Source organism: Pieris brassicae, chromosome 3 (assembly GCF_905147105.1).
Source record: "Pieris brassicae chromosome 3, ilPieBrab1.1, whole genome shotgun sequence".
Taxonomy (NCBI): domain Eukaryota; kingdom Metazoa; phylum Arthropoda; class Insecta; order Lepidoptera; family Pieridae; genus Pieris; species Pieris brassicae.
This window is the reverse complement of record NC_059667.1, coordinates 8,360,256-8,381,317: the sequence shown is the minus strand read 5'-3', so window position 1 is coordinate 8,381,317 and position 21,062 is coordinate 8,360,256. Positions and strand designations below refer to the sequence as shown.

Below are 21,062 nucleotides of genomic sequence, written 5' to 3'. Positions count from 1 at the left end.
AGATATTATAAAACATTGGAAAGTATAAGTGTTTAAAAAAGGTTTTATGTGGAACCAATTGTCATATCAACGCAGTCATTGTCAACTCCTTGATTGTTTGTGATTCATTTTGAAGAAACGATATCTAATACTTCAATATACAAAAAATATTCTGCAACATGAAGAAATCTATGGAAAAACTGTCTTCAGATAAATCGCTTTCTGAGGCCGATGTTTTGTTTTCATTTAAGCGTTATTTTATTAACAATGTCGATTCATATCATGGCGAAAGTATATTAAAGGAAGTATCTAAAATATTAGAGAAAAATGCAACAGAGTCTGTCAAACAGTCTTCGCAGACAATGGTGCTTGGTGAAGATGCAGTAGATATGGGTCCGGCCCCGCCACCAGAACAACCATATGAAATTTTCGGTAAGAATTTTTTTTCTTAGAGAAATTCAAAAAGTTGTATAAATATCTCATCTGCCTTGTATTGAGAAACAGAAATTTTACCGGAAAAAGTGTAAAAGTTTTTTTAAAATTAGATACTGAATTATAAAAATTATCTAATCTGGTGGAAACCACTTTTTTTAACCGACTTCAACAATCCGAAATGTCTTATTTCATTTCAAGGTACCGTCACCGATTCTAAAATAAAATCTATTGACAACGTTGCTCGGATAGTGCCTAAGGCAGAGTGTTTGTCGTCCATGTTGACATGTGGAACGCTTGTTTTGGACATAAGCTATGATAGAAACGAGCTATCGACAGTCTTGGACTATTTAAAACGTTAGTATATAGCGGAATATATAGATGGATATTTGGCACCTAATATAGGCTGACCTATAATATGGCTGTTAGATTCAGAAACTAGGCTTACGACGTCAAAAATGTAATGCATTTTGATATACGGAACATACTTCTAAATTATCTATTATAGCTTATTTTTTAAATTATCCCATAAGGTTTATATAAACTTGGACAAACCTATTTAAAAAAGGAACAACAATAATGGCTATATATCCATCTCTTTTACACCGACCTTACGAAAATGTGATAATTGAATTAATGAAGATAATAAATAATCAATGATTAATACTTTTTTTCATTATTTCATTTTATTCATGTTAGAGTCAGGTTTATCAAAATATCTCCTTTAATGTAAACGCAATATATTGACAATGACTATAAAGTGACAAATCCTAAGTATCTACTCTATTTTTAGTTTTAAAGGATTTATTAGAGAAACAGTCTGGCCAAATAGTATCTACAGATGACGATGGTGGGGCAGGCGAGTCTAAGAAACGATATCTCATACTCGTATCTACTGTTATGACTTGGGGTGTTACAAAACCACTCGACCCGGTGAGAAGATTCGCTATCAATAGATCGATATTCCAATTGTACGTAACGATAGGTGTGTTATCTAAGCAACCTACTTGTGTGAAGAAAATTCGATTGACTTATGAAACTACTTTATGAATGTGTTTTATCGCTGTAGGTACACGAAAACATTTGTTTGAGCAATTATTTTATGTATATGTAGAATGCATGATATGAGTGAAAGCGTCTTACGAGTAGGATATACAAACATTACATATCTTAAAAGGCTGCGCGATGAAGAACATGAAACAAAGTACAACTACGAGTCTTGTAGGTAGGAACATGGAAGGGCAACTTTTCTAGAGCTGCAATTAATTTTATTTGAGATGATGTCATGTAGTAGTAGTAAAGCGTATTTTTTTCGTCGAAAGTCTAAAGTGTTTAAAATGTTAACACGCTATAGTGTAAAAAAAATAAGTATAATAAACAGGAGACCCCTGACATGCCGTTTATCGAGTCAGACTTTAGAAAACGGAAGCCACATCCAAGTTATAAGATGCACTATGATGTCGAAAACGAAGTTGTGTCAATCGCTAGAAAATATAGGACGCATATTGGGTATGATAAGATTTTGTTAAATATTTTTTATCCTAAACGGTCGTTTATACTTTACTGTTAACAATGTTGTATAAAAGTTACAACAATTCGCGTTTATGTTGACATCACCAATCATAATCAAATGCCACGAGCAATCGTTTTTTGTTTTACATTCTCAAACTACTCTGCCTATTTTAGTTCAGCGCTCCGAGTCTAACGATTTATTACATAATTTGTAAGAATGAAGGAAGAAAAAATCGATTGCACAGATTAAAAACGAGAAATAGAAACAATTTTTATTTTTAGTTAGCATTTGGCCATACATTATATACATTTTGGTTATACAAACAATCACTTCAATCAAAAATGGACCTAACTTATATTTAGTTACTGGCAGCAGCAACTCTGATTTTCAGTGGACCCATACTATCTTAGAGTGACAGATATACACACTAAACAAAACATTTTAACAATTAAAATGATTAACTTATTTAAAAAAATACATACACAAATTTACATAAGTTTGTGAAAAGTATTCTGCTTTGGAGCTTACCTCTTGATATCAGACGAGCTGTCTTGAAATTTAGAATATTTTCTTCTGCCTTGTAATTGGCTACTTATATTAAATATAACTATAACCCTATGATTATATGTTACTTTTAAACTATTATTTGATATCTCAGTTTAGATTAGTTAGTATATTTCTAGTCTTACGTATCCTTTTGTTTTGTTAATTATTTATGGAAATCTTGTAGTAGGTATTTCTGATTTATTATTCCATACTAGTAATCCCTGGAAGAAAGCTGGTTAGCGATAAGGCCGCCCGTTGCCTAATAACTTATTTATATGTATGTTTATAGTAACGATAAGTAAATATAGTAGAATCCGTTTAAGACAATAACGCTTAATACGATTTCTCGCATAATACGCCACTTTACGCCGGTTTCTTGAACTTGAGCCTTATTTTCATACATTTCTTAACGCTTAATACGATTCGTCATCCCGTTTAATACGCCCGAGCTCCTTTAGATCAAAGCGAAGACGCACTGCAAAAGCTGAATTAGCTTGAAATTATTTTAATTGCTAATGCATTAAAATCCTCCTGTCAACCCAAAATAAGTGATTATTTTAAATAATGTAAATATAATTACACTACGTATTTAATGTTATTTATAAATGTATAATTTAATACCTATATATAACAAAATTAGAACATAATACATAATAATATGTAGTACGTATTATTTTCCCTATCCCGCATAATACGCCTTCTCGCTTAAGACGCGTTTTTGGTACAGTCCCTGAAAAATTGTCTGAAGCGGGTTTTACTGTATATAAAACAATTTTTCGTGGTACATTGTTTTACCATCATTACTAAATGATTACCTACTTGCTTGAGTAATTACCGAATTTCTTATACAAAATACTTCAGTGCTATTGTTATCGGAGCTGGCTTGACGTATGGCGGTACGGAGGATGTGCTTTTCTATTGGTTTCAAAAGGCTTGGGAGTGCGAACCGTTTTTACCGATACTGGGACGAGGCTATAACGTAATACCTCTCATCAATGTACTGGATTTAGCTCAGTTAGTACAAGTATCCTTATTCATAAAACCTGTAGAAGTCTAATTGTACCCTAAAATACTCTTTCGTCTGTTTCTGTCAAATCTTACGATGTGATGAAAGAGACAGACTATATATCTTTACTAATATCATAAAGTGGAAAGATTTGTATTTTTTTACTGATATCAAAAATTACTTCACTATTGGAATGCTCCAATATCCCTGAGTAACACAGGCTATTCAAAATATCAGAGACAGGTCGCTAATCTTATGGAGGATCTCTCTTATAATTTTATGGAGAACAAGTAATTATAAGATTGATACGATATTGTAATTAGAAGTATTTATTGGGTAAAGATTATTTTACCTTAATTTCCTAAGTGTAAAGTAATAATGAAGTCACAGCTATTAAAGTTTGAGATGAATAAAATATGTTCAACTAACCCCGAACTTAATTAAACCTAAATATTTAGCCACAAGTGTTCTTTGTGGCCTAGTTGGGGCTTTGACACTGGAGTTCCTGTGTTCGTTCATCGGTTAAATTATAATGGTTTTGGGTTATTCTTGGAGGTTAATAAAGACTGATTATCTTATAGCAGTCTGGTATTATTCTATAAAGAAATTTTATTTCAGAATAATTTATAACCTGATAAGTGATTTTCCAAAGAAGTTATATATGTTGGCTGTTGAACAAAACGTTACTAAACAAAGAGAGGTATTCTCTTTCACTTAAAATAAGGCTTAAAAATTTGATTACTGATTATACTAAAACGAAAAGTTATGACATTTTAAGTCGCTTACTTAATTAATAGTTATTTGCCGTCTACGACTGCTCGCAAAATCATATAAGAATCAAGAATGTATGTGTTACTATATGAATATTATTTAATGAAACTATTGCTTTATTGAAGTTTTCTATAGATAATAAAACCTTTGGGCCGAATAGTTGGATCGGGCATGTTTAAATGTATTCCACCGGAAGACGCCTTTCTGATACCGGAAATTGACGTAAGAGATTTTGTCTTGTATTACATTACATTATTATTTCTTACTTTTAAGATCACAACAACAATTTTCATTTTAACAATTAACTTCCCAATACTCTCGAACTCAGTGGTTGTATTAATAATTTGTGATTAAAACAATGTATACGGCCATGATGGCACAGTTTTTATTTTTATTTATACACATTGACGTTTAAAAGTAGTGTCGGCCTAGTGGCATCAGCGTGCGCCTTTCATCCCTAAGTTCGTGGGTTTGGCTGTGCACCAATGCAGTCTATTGGTGAAAAAATCTAACACCCGCACGTGGAGGAAAACATCGTGAGGAAACCGGAAAAACTGAAATACAAACATGGATGATACTTGTCTATGAAATTAAAATGATCAAATAAACATATGCCATCTAAGGCTAAGCTTTTATGCTTGTCGCGCAACTGGATTATTATTACACAGCATTAAATAAGAAAACTTATCAAATATTATACTGTCGGTAACAAAGCGTTCGATGTTTTTTTTTATAAAACGGGACAAACGGGCAGGAGAAGAAGTTATATGAACTTATTTACAATACATTTTTGAACAAAATAAATTGGTATTGATTGAGATCGGTCAACAAGATTTCTCGGGTTGGTCAATCCCAAATAAGCGATACGATCAGTTACTTACAAAATATTTCATTTACATCCTTGTCGCATGATCGTGGAATTCATTAGTATGATCGTAAACCTGGTAGGTGAACTTTTAATATCAGTCAAAACTTGAGTAAAAGCATTATTTAGCAACGGATATATGACTTGATGACGCTCAATTTGAATATGGAACCCACGTTCGTTGTTGAAACAATGGCCTTGCAATGGACCTCGGAGATGAGCTTCGGCGAGAATGTGCCTGCGCTCATCAAACAGTTTAAAAAGGAGAGAGGGCTCAAACCTTTTAAGGTATTTAAATAGTAAACATACAAAAATTAAATTACCTGTAAAAATAAAAGAAAATTCTAATAATTATGGTGTTAAGTGCGAAGTTTCGTAAATGCGCACGCTCCACAGAATGTCATCTTATTTTATAAGGTAACCCAAAGAATATTATAACGTGAATCGAATCTGAATTGGTGATCTTTTGGCACATACCAAAGCTCTCATCTGTTTTATTGTTTTTTAGTACATAATACCTTATGTACTAAAAAAAATTAAAAAAACTATTAAATGAAATGAAATTTTCATTTGATTATATTATTAAGTATAGGTGAAACCATCTGTATTTTTATAAGTGCATAAACATAAATAAACCATTAAGGGGATACTGTTATAGGGGGCACTAATCTTAGTGTGTGAAGGCCACAACACAATCTTTACAAAAACTAAAGAGTGAACACAAAAAAAAACAATAACTCAGGGCAGAGAGCTTTCCTTGAGAAGCAAATATCGAACTTGTTTATGGATTGTGTCCACAGTGTCTAAACATTATTAGGTTCTTAAAAAAAACCCTTCAGTTATAAATACTGTCTAAGGTTTTATAAAGTCGTCAGTAACTACGTAGTCTAGTTCTCTAGTTTAGCTCGTGGTAAATCATTATTTTATCTTTAAAATTAATATAATTTTAGTTTTATAAAAACCTATTACTTTAGGTGATCGTTTACGGGCCTCCTATTATAGGAAAAACTACGTTGTCGAAACTTATATGTGAAGCTTATGGATTGATCTATATTTCACCAGACACGGTGGTGGACGATATAATAAATGACTTGGTGTGTAATAATATATAATACTTAATTAATTGTTAATTGTCTACTTTCATCTCTATTATTTGTAATTATTTTATATTTTTAAGTTAAAAGTTCTTAAGTAGATTCATACGTAGAAACTGGAAAGGTATTTGTTTAATATTAGTTGTTGTCCAATGCAAGGTCTGTAAAGGGAAGGTTCTCTGCCCCTACTTGCCCCCTTGTGCGAGGCCCTTGTATTTAATGAAAAAAATATTAGGCATAGAAATGTGCACTCCAGGATTTGAGCTGATCAAATTTCTAGACATGGCGTATAAAACACTGGGAAAGTGGGGAAACGGCTGGTCTGCCAATGCCCACTGGTGAAGAGGAAGATGCTACACCGCCTGATGATGAAGACGATGGCGGTGAAGAGGAAGCGATTCAGGAGAATGCTCGTCAAACACTTGCTATGCTGCAGTCAGGTCGAGCCCTCACCGATGAGGAATTACTAGGGTTCGTATATAATATATACCAGGTGTTACTGAAATCTAAATGTTATATAGCTTCCAGTCTTCGAATATTTCTATCCAACAAAAAAATATATTTCATTCAGTTATTACAAAATTCTTCAAAAATTACAAAATACAAACGAGGTTGCTTACCTAAGTAATTATAATTTGATTTTGATTTAGACGTTTACACAGTATTTCTTTAATGTTCAGCTTTAATATATATATAACTACTTATAGATATATTACATTTTTGTGTAGGCACTAGTTTTTGATATCAGTTTGAGTTTATCTTTATGTAGTATACTAGATTTAATTACTAAACATTTCAATTTTCTTTGCTACACAATACATGCTCCTGTAATTTATTATTTTCCAACACAAAAATAAACATAGTAATAATAATAATAAATAGAAAATTAAAACAAACTTTATAAGATTGGTCCCTGTGGCAGTATTTAACGCTGGCAACATTTCCTCGCTGTATTGCGATACGTATTCGCTGAGCGAGAATAGCACCAACATTACAGTTTATCTCTAATATATACCTAATTCACACGATGAGAAGACTTGATTCTGTGTAAAAATTCTTAAGGTATTTAAAATACATGTTTTATAGAAAACGTACATTTTATGAACTTTTGTTGAACGACTCTTTTTCCTATCCCTGTAAACCTTAATTACAATGTAAACATTTTAACTTTAGATATTTGCGTCAAAGAATGCTTAACCGCGAAGCCATTAACAGAGGCTGGGTTCTCGATGGATTTCCAACAACGATAACACAGTGCTCAATGCGTAAGCCTTTATATTATTAAATATTATTATAAAATAATATTTAAAATTGAGAACCTAGGTCTGGGCCTAGATATCGGCCTAGGTCTGCGTCTTAGTCTAGGTAAGATTAGGTGTGGGCCTCAGATTTCTGTATCTGTTTCGTGGTCATTTTTTTAATGGGTATGTAGGTGATCAGCCTTCTGTGACTGACACACGCTGTCCCTTTCGGCTTTAAGATGATGTACATAGGACCACCACTATGGGAAACCAGCTGCCCACTGAAGTTTTTCTGAACCAATTCGACTTAGGGTCCTTCAAGAAAAGAGTGTAGCTCTTAAAAAAGCCGGCAGCGCGCTTGCGAGCCTACTGGCGTGCGGGTGTCCATCAGCGGCGGTATCACTTAATATCGGGTGAGCCTCCTGCCCGATTGCCTCCTGTAACAAAAAATATAAAAATTCAAAATTCTGATTCATGGTTGGTGCACGCTCATGCTAGGCCAGCACTATTTGTTGTGGTCACACGCTTCTTCATACCATTCCGGAAGACACAAATGTTTATAAGCAAGTGCCATTCCGAGATGTGACAAATGTGTTTTCCTGGAAATCGAAATTAATGAGACATCTGAGTTGTACATAGGCGACTCAAATACAATATTATTGCTTATTTATTTAAGCAAATCTTTGTAGTGTTTGACAAGGGTGACGAGCAAGATTCTGAAGCTGGTGAGGAAACAGAGGAAGAGCCGTTTGATGAGGATCTGGATTTATTCAGCAATATACTGAAAAAGCTATTGCCAGGTTGGATTATTATTAAGATTTAAATTAATTCTTAACTTTAGTCCTGTATGAACTATTATGCTCTGTGCGGTGCACTCTTTATGGTAGTGCGTAAACTGTCAAAAATTGTACTTATAATATAGAAAAGTAGTTTTTTAATGTGTTAAAACGCTACGAACTTGTCCTAATCTTAATTAATTACATATTTAATGAATGTTTTTAAAGCACTTTTGCATCGTTAATAGATTTATATTTCTCATCGTAAAATCTAGTTAGAGTAGAAGGCGTTAATATTGTAAAAGCATACAAGCATTATATATACAGCTTATGTATGTCCAAAATTCATATCATACAATTAAGTAATTTTTATAATATTAACAGTAAATCTTTTCATGTGGTATACATTACTTTATAATTACCAACATTAGGAATTAATTATTTATAAGACGGTCCTCTTTTTTTACATAGGTGTACCCAACGAGCCAGGAAAAATATTATTTCAATATTACAACATAAGTTATCGGTCTAAGACCTATTTTATATATTATAGTTTTATATTTTATAGAATTCTAAAAATTACCCTTAAAATCAGGCAACACACTAATCAAGTACATGATTACAATGTATTATACAACTCAGTATCGAACGATCCAATCTACTGTCCCAACATTTACAGATATCGTAGTGTCGTTAGAAGCAAGTGACGACTTTATCTGTGATAAGGCCATGCGCCAACCGGACTGTGACTCACGGCTAGACGAGGAGACCGTCTTGAAACGACTCAGTGAATTCAGGCTTAATGACGGTCGTGACGTCACTCCTCTGAACTTCTTTGATGAGCTTGATATACATCCGTTGGTGGTTCCCGTAAAGGAACATTCAGATTACGGTATGAAGGGGACGTATGCGGCGGTCGCTTTGAGAATGGGACGGCCTTGCCGGTATGGGAAGCTTATTGGTGAGTATGGTAGTGGTTTGCTTATCGGATAGGTCAAAGGTTCGAAATCTGCGTCTGCGTATGCTCGAATGGTAAAGGAAAATGTCGTGAGAAAACTGGCATGCCTTAGACCCAAATAGTCGATGGCATCTGCCGTCTGTCAGGCGCAGAAGTTAGAATAGTTGTCTTTTAGAAACAACAAATGATGACGAAAATAATCCTTTTTTTTAATCGGTGCAATATTTGCGTTATCGGTTGCAAACATACAAATATTAGATACAGTTACCTTTTATAACATTATATTCGAATAAATTTGCACGTAAATATCACTTAGACGTACTTACAGGCTCGACGTTTGTAAATCTTAAAACAAATTTGAGTTTAATATCCGTGAAGAAGTTTTACTTTAATCTTAGGCCTAAAACAATATAAGCCTGTTTAATTGCACGTCATGCTTTTTATTTGCGGCACGCTTGCGGTTCGTTTGCGGTACCTTCATATATATAGTCCCTTTTGCCTGGTTTTAAAGCTTTGATCGAAGCCGCTGAAAAGAAAGAGAAGATCGAATGTGAGACCCTTCGATCTCAGGAGGCAAAGGCTTTGAAGGAGCTCGAAAAGAAATTGCAAGAAGAACATGAAGACAAAATGGAGTATTGGGTATGTTATGACTAGGGTAACTGACCAGTTCTAAACATTTTCAGTGTTACACACGTACTACTCGAGTAAAGCGGACTATATGATTCTACTGTACGTGTGTATGTCACTGAACTTCTCTTAAACGTCTGGACCGATTTGAATGATATTATTTGTACGCGTTTGGGTGCCCTGGATGGTTTAGATTCACAAATCAGCAGATGGCGCTGCAGTCGGTTTCTAGGTAATTTATCTATACAATTGGTATATATAAAAATCTTCTGTGCAAGTATTCGTAATTGAACTCCTAAACGGCTGGATAGATTTTGATGATTTTTTTTGTGTTTTCAAGTGAAGTCGATAGATTTACATTATTAGATGTTTTTTTGTGTGTAAGACGTGTGTACAGGACAACGTCGGTCCGATCCGCTAGTATTTATTTATGGTCACGGGAAATCACATTCGCCAAGTAATTACGCCAAGCTAATTTAGTTTAACAAGTCATAAACAAAATATATGTAAAGAGAACTATAATAGTCGGAGTTATACATCCTGATGCAAGAAGAAGAAGAGGCAGCATTGGCTGCAGCCAGCGAACCCATGCGCAATTATCTCATCAACCATATTTTTCCTACCCTCACTCCTGCCTTACTCGAAGTCGCCAAACTGAGACCTGATGATCCTATTGATTTCTTGGTAAGTGATAGAAATGTGAATGAAGTCATAATGAGACTTTGATGTATTTATCGTTTGTGTAACTTCGTATGAAACCTAGAAATCACTATTCAATCAAAATTAAAAATCAAAGTACGTTAATTCACTTTAGATGCGACTTAGCTGGCATCCTGTTGAGTTTCTGGCCCGTCTTTACATTAAAATTATTCAAAGGAAAATGTCATAAACCACGACGTATGAAACACTAAACCTAAGGATGCTATCAGGGTTATGTTAGTTGAAACAGATTCTGTATAAAATATCGGTCAATTTACAGGAACATATTAATGTGCCTGTAATGTGAATTAGCATGTGTATATGGTTTATTTATAACAGTTTAATCTTTGACGCGAATTCTAGACCTTGTGGGGAATTTAAAACATCCAAAAAAATTGCATATGCATATTAGAATAACTCATTTTCAAGCGCGGCAATTAAGTGATACTAATTGGTAACTCAGACATCAAGATTGTCAAATATAATTAATAACCTTTGTATAGTACTTAAGAAAAAATGATTTACTTTGTTTTACATTAGTTATTTGTTGTAAATTTGTCCAAAATCATTAGTCACTCATATTAATCCTAATGTAGACTGTTCTATGATATACACGAAATCAGACGTAATTCAACTGATTTGGAACTTGCTAGATTTATTAGATTTGCCTGTCGTTTTTTACAGGTACATTTATTATATTAATTCTCTCTACCTATTTACTTATTATTTTTAATTCCACAATCGTCAAACTATACATAAGTTATACTTTAGGTCCTAAATAGTATGATTTTAATTGACACGACACTGAAGATGACCTAAATCATTAAGCAACGTTAAATTCGATTTAATTTTACAGTCACGCGGGTTTTACTTCATAGAGATAGTCCTTGGCTTATACTTAATAGTTAAACTAACATAATAATACTTCCACGAGTATATCAAAAGAATGGTAACGATGGTGACTAAGCATATGTCATTATTTTAAAATTCGAACATATTTTCTCCGTATAGTTTTATTTATATATAATGCTTAGTTTATCTTATTTCTTCATACAGGCAGAGTATTTATTCAAGTTGAACCCAACTGGCAAGATGTTAGAGCCAGGTTACAATTTACAAGCCGAGAAGTTACTTGGCAAGATTAAGATCTTGGACGATGCGTTGAAAGATCTAGATATCAACATAGATCCATTACTTCCGCCGGAAGCCGCTGTCGACGATACAAAAACTAAGAATATAAACAGTATGAGTGCTTTGTAAGAAATGAGAAAATATACTGAATTAATATTGTGTATTTTAATTGTATGTACATATTTGTAATTTCGGCTATTAGCAAAAATATCACTACTTTCCCTAGTTGTTTCCCTATTCATAAAAAATAGTCCAAATCTATCTTTTTTAACTAATTCAGATAGATTTTAATCAGTGTAAATAATTCAACAGAGATCAAAAAGGTTTAAAAAAGTACAATTAGTTTTAATAAGGGAAAACCATGAATTGAGCTTTTGTGATTTCATATTAGAAAAGTGACGCCATTAAAATATTTTGACTAAAGTCAGGCATACCAGATATTAACTAGATCAGGAATAATGGTTGATAGTTGATGGACTCAGTTTTAGAAAAACACAGAAGTCTAGAAACAGCCTCTGACCAGATATAAAATTAATAATGTTTATTTAAATTTTAATATTTGGGTTACATCAGTACTAAACAATGAAATAAAATTCACCCAATATACATACGAGTGAGTCGCTGTTCTCTCACTAAACATGACTTATGTTTTCGAAACGTCTTGAAATAGTTATATAATCTGTCTTATGTCGTATCTGCCTTAATAACAACACAATACAATATATCTCGATCAGATATAACATTTATAGATAAAGTCAATAGAACAGCACATTTAATAAATATCGCCAATACTTACTTATAAGAAACAATAGGTCAAAAATCACGAAATATAATAATAAAGCCATTTTAATTCTATACTATTAAAAAACATTACATATCAAATGGGTGTTAGTTATGTTATTATACTCAAAGTCTACGATAGTTATTGTTATTTCCGTGTCTTTTGAACATTCTGCGGTTTGAACCTTTTTGGGTAAAGACGTGTCCTCGTGAACTTTCCATATGGATCTGTTTTTAGCTGCCTCCATCCAATTCTCTCCAGAAACCTGAACTAAGCCGTCAGCCCATCACTTTTGTGGTTTTTCCACGTTTTTTTAATGTAATAGGAGACAAACGGGCAGGAAGCTCACCTGATGACGCTCATGGACACTCACATACGCTCGCAAGCCGGTCTTTCAAGAAAAGAGCGTACCAACGCTCTTTTCTTAAAGGACCCTAAATCGAATTAGTTCGTTTCTTTGTCCTGGAAGTCCTCTCCAGCGGGTGGCTTCGGCGGACCATATTTTATCAGTGCACCTTGCAATATCGTCCCCAAATGATATTAAAAGGATGTGACCACTTAACAAAGTAGTCCCTATCTCAATGTTCCTCCCGAAATAAATTTATATCCTGTAATAAGCAGTAATATTAAATACGGCAAGAATAACCTGCAAATTCTAGAAGATAAACCCAAAAAAACAGTATTCATTTGACTTAGGCCCGCGTACAACAGTGTAACAGGATCATGAGTAGTTCCATTCCAAATGTTGTTAGCATTTACTTATAGCAACATTTTGGTAGATATATGTTAGTCGTCAGTGGACATATCTATAGGTGCCTCCTCCGACCCTTTTCAGATGTCTTTGCTAATAGTTAGCCAGTCTTTATCTGCTATTTCTTCAAAATTAAGAACAGTTATAATATTTGTAGTCAGTCTTAACTACCATCATTAGGTAACCAATTATTGCAATCAACAATGGAACTAAATAACAAAATGAGTAAATTATTGTTCATTGAGCAAGTCAATACAACTGATGATATCAGGTTGCGTGATTTATGAAAGCATGCGACACTGTAACTTATGCCACGCCATTAACAATAATAATTCGTAACAAAAGGACATACAAATTATCGAAATGAAAATTCATCCGTCCAACGCGCTAAGGAAACGAAAATCCTGGTTTCCGGAAAAAGATGAGAATCTTTGTTCATTATTGGGGACGACTTTACGTCATCAGACAACTGAGTTTTTTGAAAATTCAACTTTGCATGGCGTACGTTACATTGCCGAGAAGGAGCGGCCATTTTGTGAAAAGTAAGTACCTATCATACATGGTCGAACGAACTGGGGTAACTGTGATTTTTGAGACCAGGATCCGTACGGCCTTCCGCGCCTGTACGGTACTTCCATCTATCCAATGGTTCCGTTTATTCAATCTCTTATCGCCTGGTTTTTCTGCCATTAATACACTTAATAGATCGGGTAGATGAATTTTATTGAGTAAAGTAGATTTTCAATATCTCTTTTACTACCTTCAGCTCTTGCTCTTGTGTGTCCTGCAAGCATGTGTTCATGAATGAAAAAGTGTCTAAATAAGGATTAATATGGGTTACTAATGTTTTTGCTTATACTTGTTTATAACTATTATATTGTGCCAGGTCTTCTCGTCAGTTCTACGCCCTTGATTTGAGAACTGGTAGTAAATGTAAAATTAGAAGCATTTACTATGTATTTATTTATTGACGTCCATTAGTGTTAATTGAACCTAAATGAATAAATGATTTTGCTTATAACTCGTTTATTATTCGGACAAATTTACAGATTTATGTGGTTCAGTTTCACTGCTATAGGAGCAATAGCAACGTGCATTATAATCGTTAGTTTGTGGGAGAAATTTCAAACAAATCCAACAATTACAGGTAAAATTTAGGTTGCGTGTTAATTAAATATGTTTTAATAGATTATGACAGTATGTTTGTGTTATGTTCCTGTAGGTCTGGACACAGATTTTCATAATTGGGATGTACCATTTCCAGCCGTCACTATATGTGATAGGAATGCCGTTGATGATGAATTATTACAAGAATACATAGAAAAGTAAGTAAAGACAAAACATGTTCGACTGTAAAATACGAACATATAACTCATATAATGATTAAGGTCTTTATGTATGATTTTCAACCAAGAAAAAATTGCGCCTAATAAAAAGATTTTTAGTTTGTCTTCGTAGAATACTTAAATAAATTGTCTTCAAACTACGAAAATTACACTTTACATAAATAAGTGCGTGCTTTAAATAATTAAAAGATTTTTTCAACAAAATACTACTATCATCAGGAAATAAATACGAATATGCGTTAAATTACGCGCATACTTGAAAAATAAAACACATAAATTTACGTAATGCAAATGTTTGAAATCAAATAATTTTAGGTAGACCAAAAATCGTCACTCGATTGAAGGTAAAAATGCGTTAATAAGCAAATCCTCCAATTAGTTTCTAGATGTTATACAATTATTGTATAATATTGTAAAAAAATCAGTATTTTTAAGGTAAAAAAATAGATTTACATACCTTTAATAAGAATGTTTGAAATCGCTTTTAAACGTATTACGAAATTTATATAATCAGTATTCCTAGCCTTCCACTTTAATATATAAAATCACTATCAAAACATTGCGAAATAGAAATTTATAAATGAACAAAACAAACGGGTACCTAATGCATTCCTACTTATAATGAATACACACTTTTTATTAAATTTTGTACAAATATGCAAACGTATTAAACAAATACACATTTCATTAGGACATGGGGATCAGAAGCGCCTCCAAACGCCGAAGAGCTTTTGCGATGGATTTCGACTCTCAGTTATCAGTCTATAGCGACTAGAGCTTTAGAATTCACAAAGGATGAATCTGTAAACACATTAGATCCAAAAGATGCTGTTTTTAACGTATGTATTTTATATTATATTTACCGCTCACCGCTTTGGCTTCTTACACATAATGCTCTATGCATTCATTGATTAATCTTTGAGTATACTTTAGAAAGTATTTTCTTGTTTAAAAGCTAGTTTTAGTGGGTAGTTTTAGTACGCTACAACAAGGCTTGAAAACTCTATCAAAATAATAAAAAGAGTCTGTATAATATATCGAACTTGCAGATTGTGCGACACTGTGAAAATATTTTCTACGACTGTGAATGGAAGGGCGACTCCGAAGAATGTTGTGATTTAGTGGCGCCTGTCTTCACTGAAATGGGCTTCTGTTACGCGTTTAATTCGAAACACGCTGAAAAATCCTGGCCATGGTATGCTTAATAATTTAACTGTGATAAGCATTATAAACTGTGAATATGACTCACTATGTTTCTTAACTATAAGGTCCACAGAAGGAAGAGACTTTATGAATTACAATCCAGCCTTAACAATAATTTGACTAATAACTTAACATTCTGCAATACACAGCTTTAACTACGAGAATGTTCATGAACAGTCAGTACGTACATTTATCACGTACGTACACTACGTTCATGTGTCCGAGATACCTCGCTCTTAGATTAACTACACTTTTTTCACTAACATAAAAGGTTTAGTTTTCACTCTGGTGTTCCTATTGTGTGTTTGTGTTTGTGTCTCGTAGATACCTAATGCTGTCGGACTCTGGATGATCTTGCGGTAATTTCGTTGATTGGGTATTGCGTATTTTGCGTTATGGCTATACACACAATATCATACCAATTCTTAAAACGCCGGCAACTTTCTCACTACCGCAGCCCTCTGGCATTGAGAGTGTCCATGGGCGGCGGTAACACTTATTATCAGATGAGCCTCCCATCCATTTGCCTCCTATTACATAAAAAAAGCGTTAGCAGACTAGTCTAAATACTTAATAGAGGTAAGCAGTGGCCGCGACTTGGAGAATTTTTAATATAACATTACAAGTGCAAAATTATAATTAATTAATCAAAAGGTGTAAAAATATTTACCGTCAATGTTAAAAAGTTACTACACTTGTAGCTAGATCCCGTATAATGGAGATAAAACGGTTATATTGTCATTTATTTGCAGGCAACCGCAATCCGAACAATTCACCGAAGCTTTCATCCACGAAACGGACGCTAAATGGTCATTTCTATTTAATTCATTTCGCAACGATACGATAATTGATGTAAGTTATTATAAAATATTCAAATCACATTTTAGAGTCGCGATATCTCGTAAGCATTGACTCTTTTTCATAAAGGAAAGTTTCAGCTTCACATAGACAGTTAGATACTAAATCTGTGGCCTCGTTGATACATGTTGCGGATGTAGAAGCGGCTTCTTCGGTGAATCGACATAAGTTGATAACACTAAGATTTTTCCAATACGACCTCTAGTCCGAATATGCGCTTACCATATATCCGATAAAGTTGTTTCATGATAAAACAAACCGGCAGTGCTCCTCATGGTTACGTTATAAGGAGATGACACACGCGCATGACACAACGTATGAAAATAATTATGCATAGATCAACAGACTATTATAATTGTACGTTTGCTTCATGTCAGTTCCTATACAGCAGGAAATAGTTAATCTTTTTGTATATAAAAGAAACCATAGTAATAATAAGGTGGAGAACAGGAATTTCATAATAGACAAGTCGTATAGAAACTCACCAGTTTTATTATGTTACTAAATAATAGACATCGCACAGGTATACATACATTCAACAGAAGAAATGGCGGGCTTGGAACAGACAATACAACACTCATGGGACAGACGTGTTGAAAAAGTGTCGTTTTCCGTCAAACATACATACACAACGGAAGACGCGAGACAGCTGTCGATACGTCAACGGCGTTGTATTTTCGCGGATGAACAGAAATTGGAGACATCAAATGTGTATACATACACCGCTTGTATGCGTCAATGTAGAATGCAAAGGAGTCGATCATTATGCAAATGTGTTCCCCATTTTTATCCGACTATTAGTAAGTTAACAATTTAGGTTATACCTTAGGACTACACAGATTATATCTAATAATTATTATTAGTCCCACAGATTATAGATTAGTTCGCACGTAAGTTAATGCTTTTATTTGAAATCAGCTTTTAATTTCAATAGTGTTGTAATTTCCGTTAATAAACATTTTCGTCACGGTATTCTACGTTATTAAAAGAATTGGGTTCAACCTTTGCCTGAAATACTTTTGTAACACAATTTGTCTGACTACAGTAACTGGAGTCCAATGTTTAAATATCTGTACTCAAATACACTTCTTTTTTACAATTTTGTACTAAATATATTTTATCAAAGATATGTTAGAATCATATATCAGCTCCATTCAATACTTAAATCTTATGTTAACCTTTTTGCGATATATTTATTATTACGTCGAACCATAGTTGAAAGATTGAATATTTTGTTACCTTTGTTAAATTATAATATGAAATTCAAATGCTAACCTTTTCGCTCTTGCAGAAGGTTATCGCTACTGTACTATTAGAGAATTGGAATGCATAGCACAACACGCGAAAACAATTACCGATGTAACACGATGCAATTGTGAACTCGGGTGCACTCACACAGTCTATGAAGTGGAGAAACTTACAGCGATTGAGTAAGATATTGTAATTGCAAATATTTATAAAACATCACGTCAAATATATACAAATTAAACAACATAAACCTCCAAGAATGAGTAGTAATTATAGTGAACACGAGAGTGAAATAATAATATAATAACAGTATAAACTGTACATTATTACTACTGCATTCAAGACAATTATGCAATAGGTTATTATTTTTATTTTATAAAACAGGGGGCAATCGGGCAGGAGGCTCACCTGATGTTAAGTGATACCGCCGCCCATGGACACCCTCAATGCCAGAGGGCTCGCGAGTGCGTTGCCGGCCTTTTAAGAATTGGTACGCTCTTTTCTTGAAGGCCCCTTAGTCGAATTGGTTCGGAAAATTACTGTAAAGATACGAAGGTAGTTTGACTGTCGCCTTTTTTCAATTTAGAAATTGAGTATATTGATCAAATACAGTAGTTTGGGTTTATTTATTTATAATTGTTATTTAAAAATAGTGGGTCATGTAGTACATTGTGTTAAAAACATTAAAGGTAAGTCTATTGCAGTGCGAGCAAAAGCTCAGCTACAACAAATTCGTTAGAAACTGAATTTGTATCTTGGCCCATGGTGCGATATAAGCGAGAAGTGCTGTTCGGCTGGGTTGATTTACTAGGTACGTATCATTTGGACTAAGCGGAAAAAGTTTGTATATAGAATTTCCTTTAGGAAAATTGTATAACAATTTAAGAAAAAAGTTAGGTAGGATTATTGTTAACGATCGCTCTCTTAAAGGCAACCGAACCTAGTAAGGAAAAAGGAATAAGTGCATAACTAAATTAAAAAATAAAATTATATGTAAACATACAATTACAAAACAAAAATTAACAATAACTGAAAAATAATTTATATGAAGTATAGAAAAATACTAAATAAAACCAATTTTACCTACACGCATTAATCTATTATCACGTACTCAAAGTAAAATTTCGTACAATGATACATACCCTCATCTAAGCTGCAACAACACCAAAAAATATTTTTGTAATAAATATAAATCCTATATATAACTATAAAGTGAAATAAAAATAAATAAATGGCGCTACAACCATTTTACTAGGCCTCAGATTTCGGTATCTGTTTCATAATCTTTTGTTAATCTAATAAAGTGAAATAGTTTTCTAAAATATTATTTTATTTTAGTATCGTTCGGTGGTATAGCTGGTTTATTCCTTGGGTTCTCACTTCTATCGGGCGTAGAATTAATTTACTATTTCACATTACGCGCGTGTTGTGCGCTCGTTCGCGACGCTGACACGTTGCGCGAAGAACGTGCGACGCGGCTCGCTAAGCCCAAACCGCCGCATGATCTCAGCCTAGTACCATGGTATGTAATCTACGAAGTTATTTTATAAGAATTAAATCATATATAGGTTTTCATCAAATTAATCATACAATTAAAACATCTATTATAAATTGCTTTTCGCACCAATTAGAAAGAATGTTTTTTACGCTTTAACCACAACTTTTACGGAATCTAAATCCTTTTACTTATCTGAATAAAATCATATTAATAGATGGTTACTACATAAGTTCTTCGTTATAGGTGGAAACAGCCACCTCCAATTCAAACATCAAAGCCTTTGAAGGTTCAGGTGAGTAGTATTAAACTACCGCGGTATTCGCCTCCACCGGGATACACAGAATACTTACCATAGATTTATATTCTGTGGAGGAAGGGTGTTGCGCCTGCGCAGGACCTCGTCTAACAAGTGACTGGCGATGGTCCCATTTGCGAACGTCAAGAAGCTGTATATAAACTTCAGCGGTTGGAATAACTTTGTAAGCGCGATTCAGTTTATCGTAGTGATTTGTAGGCGCAGATTTAAATTATATTTTACTTGTAATATAATGAGAGACTATACTTTAATTACATTATAGTATCTCATTTGGAAAAGTAAGTTAGCAACACCGAAAAAAAATTACGAAACTTGCTTATTATGGAACATAAGATACAAGTATCACTTATTCCACGTCATTAAATTTAAATAAGTAGATATTCCTACTCTTCGGCAAAGAGAATGTAGGGAATGCAGGCCGAGAGAAAAAGCAGGAGTAAAAAACTCTCGGTACTCTTTTAAAATAGCAAATCATCAAACAACACTTATTTTAAAACAAATATCACAAATTAATTAGAATCTTGTTTTATTAAATAAGCTTATATACATAGCGAGTTATTGCACCCAATTACTAGTACGAAAGAGATTTAGAATATGTTTGAAACACATATACTATAATATTCTATGTAGTATTTCCTATAATCAATATTATAAAAAAATAGCTAGTAAAAGCTTCAAAATGGGACAGTTAAATTAACGGTCTGTATTAGAAACACACCAAAGCATTATAATAATAATCAAAAAAGAAAAATAACAAATGATTATGGAAAGAAAAAAAGGAATAAGGTACATTTGTGTGTGTTGTGGTAGTAAATGACCCTGGTTCAGCATTATGCTGTGGAGCAGATGGGCTTAATTCTGCCAGAGATCACAGCAGCCAGTTTGCGCCTCAGATGCAAAAAAATAATATATTATAATAATAATAATTGAGTGTAATAAAAAAATTCTTGGAAGATTTGTGTGCAAAAGTATATATAGTAAATAAAAAATATATAATTATTATTACTAAAACTAATATAAAAATAAATATATCTTTATAAATGCCTTTCTTGCACTAATGTTTCTTACCACACTACTTGCAGAAAAACAGTATCAAAACCAATTAATTTTCGTGTAAAGTATGTACTCGATTACTTAAATTGAATATTTCAGCAGTTTACTTAGATACCAGCCTCTGTATTTTAGCAAGATATTTTATTTATTTATTATCAAGCCTTTTTCCCGAAGGGCTAGACAGAGACAACGGAAGGACATACCTATCTCGCTTTATCCACTTACATGAAATTCAACATCTGGATTTCACCATCCACGGTTGCCGTCTATCCTACTTGTTATCGGCTTATCTTTCATCCGTTCTAACCAAACCACTTAAACCTCTCGTATCTTTATCATATACATTATAATTCTGTAGAAAATAAAACAT

At 33.4% G+C, this 21,062-nt stretch overlaps 2 protein-coding genes across 4 annotated transcripts; both read left to right on the top strand.

Moving 5' to 3' along the window:
* The first annotated feature begins 121 nt into the window (after positions 1-121).
* Positions 122-11,788, top strand: LOC123707718 (adenylate kinase 7-like). Of its 3 annotated transcripts, XM_045658004.1 has the most exons (16): positions 122-411; positions 613-768; positions 1,205-1,344; positions 1,793-1,920; positions 3,332-3,484; positions 4,095-4,176; positions 4,383-4,469; positions 5,242-5,400; positions 6,087-6,206; positions 6,487-6,677; positions 7,380-7,471; positions 8,137-8,247; positions 8,903-9,184; positions 9,693-9,820; positions 10,334-10,492; positions 11,564-11,788. In XM_045658004.1, the coding sequence occupies exons 1-16, from the start codon at positions 159-161 to the stop codon at positions 11,765-11,767; spliced, it is 2,445 nt and encodes an 814-aa protein (XP_045513960.1). In that variant the 5' UTR covers positions 122-158; the 3' UTR covers positions 11,768-11,788. The 3 variants fall into 3 exon arrangements, with proteins under 3 accessions (XP_045513960.1, XP_045513961.1, XP_045513962.1); XM_045658005.1 differs by lacking the exon at positions 613-768; XM_045658006.1 differs by lacking the exon at positions 10,334-10,492.
* A 1,745-nt stretch (positions 11,789-13,533) lies between these two features.
* Positions 13,534-19,718, top strand: LOC123707768 (sodium channel protein Nach-like). The gene is made up of 11 exons (XM_045658107.1): positions 13,534-13,712; positions 14,220-14,317; positions 14,393-14,495; positions 15,208-15,355; positions 15,566-15,711; positions 16,472-16,571; positions 17,101-17,377; positions 17,869-18,007; positions 18,530-18,636; positions 19,164-19,347; positions 19,567-19,718. The coding sequence occupies exons 1-11, from the start codon at positions 13,534-13,536 to the stop codon at positions 19,676-19,678; spliced, it is 1,593 nt and encodes a 530-aa protein (XP_045514063.1). The 3' UTR covers positions 19,679-19,718.
* Positions 19,719-21,062: the final 1,344 nt, after the last annotated feature.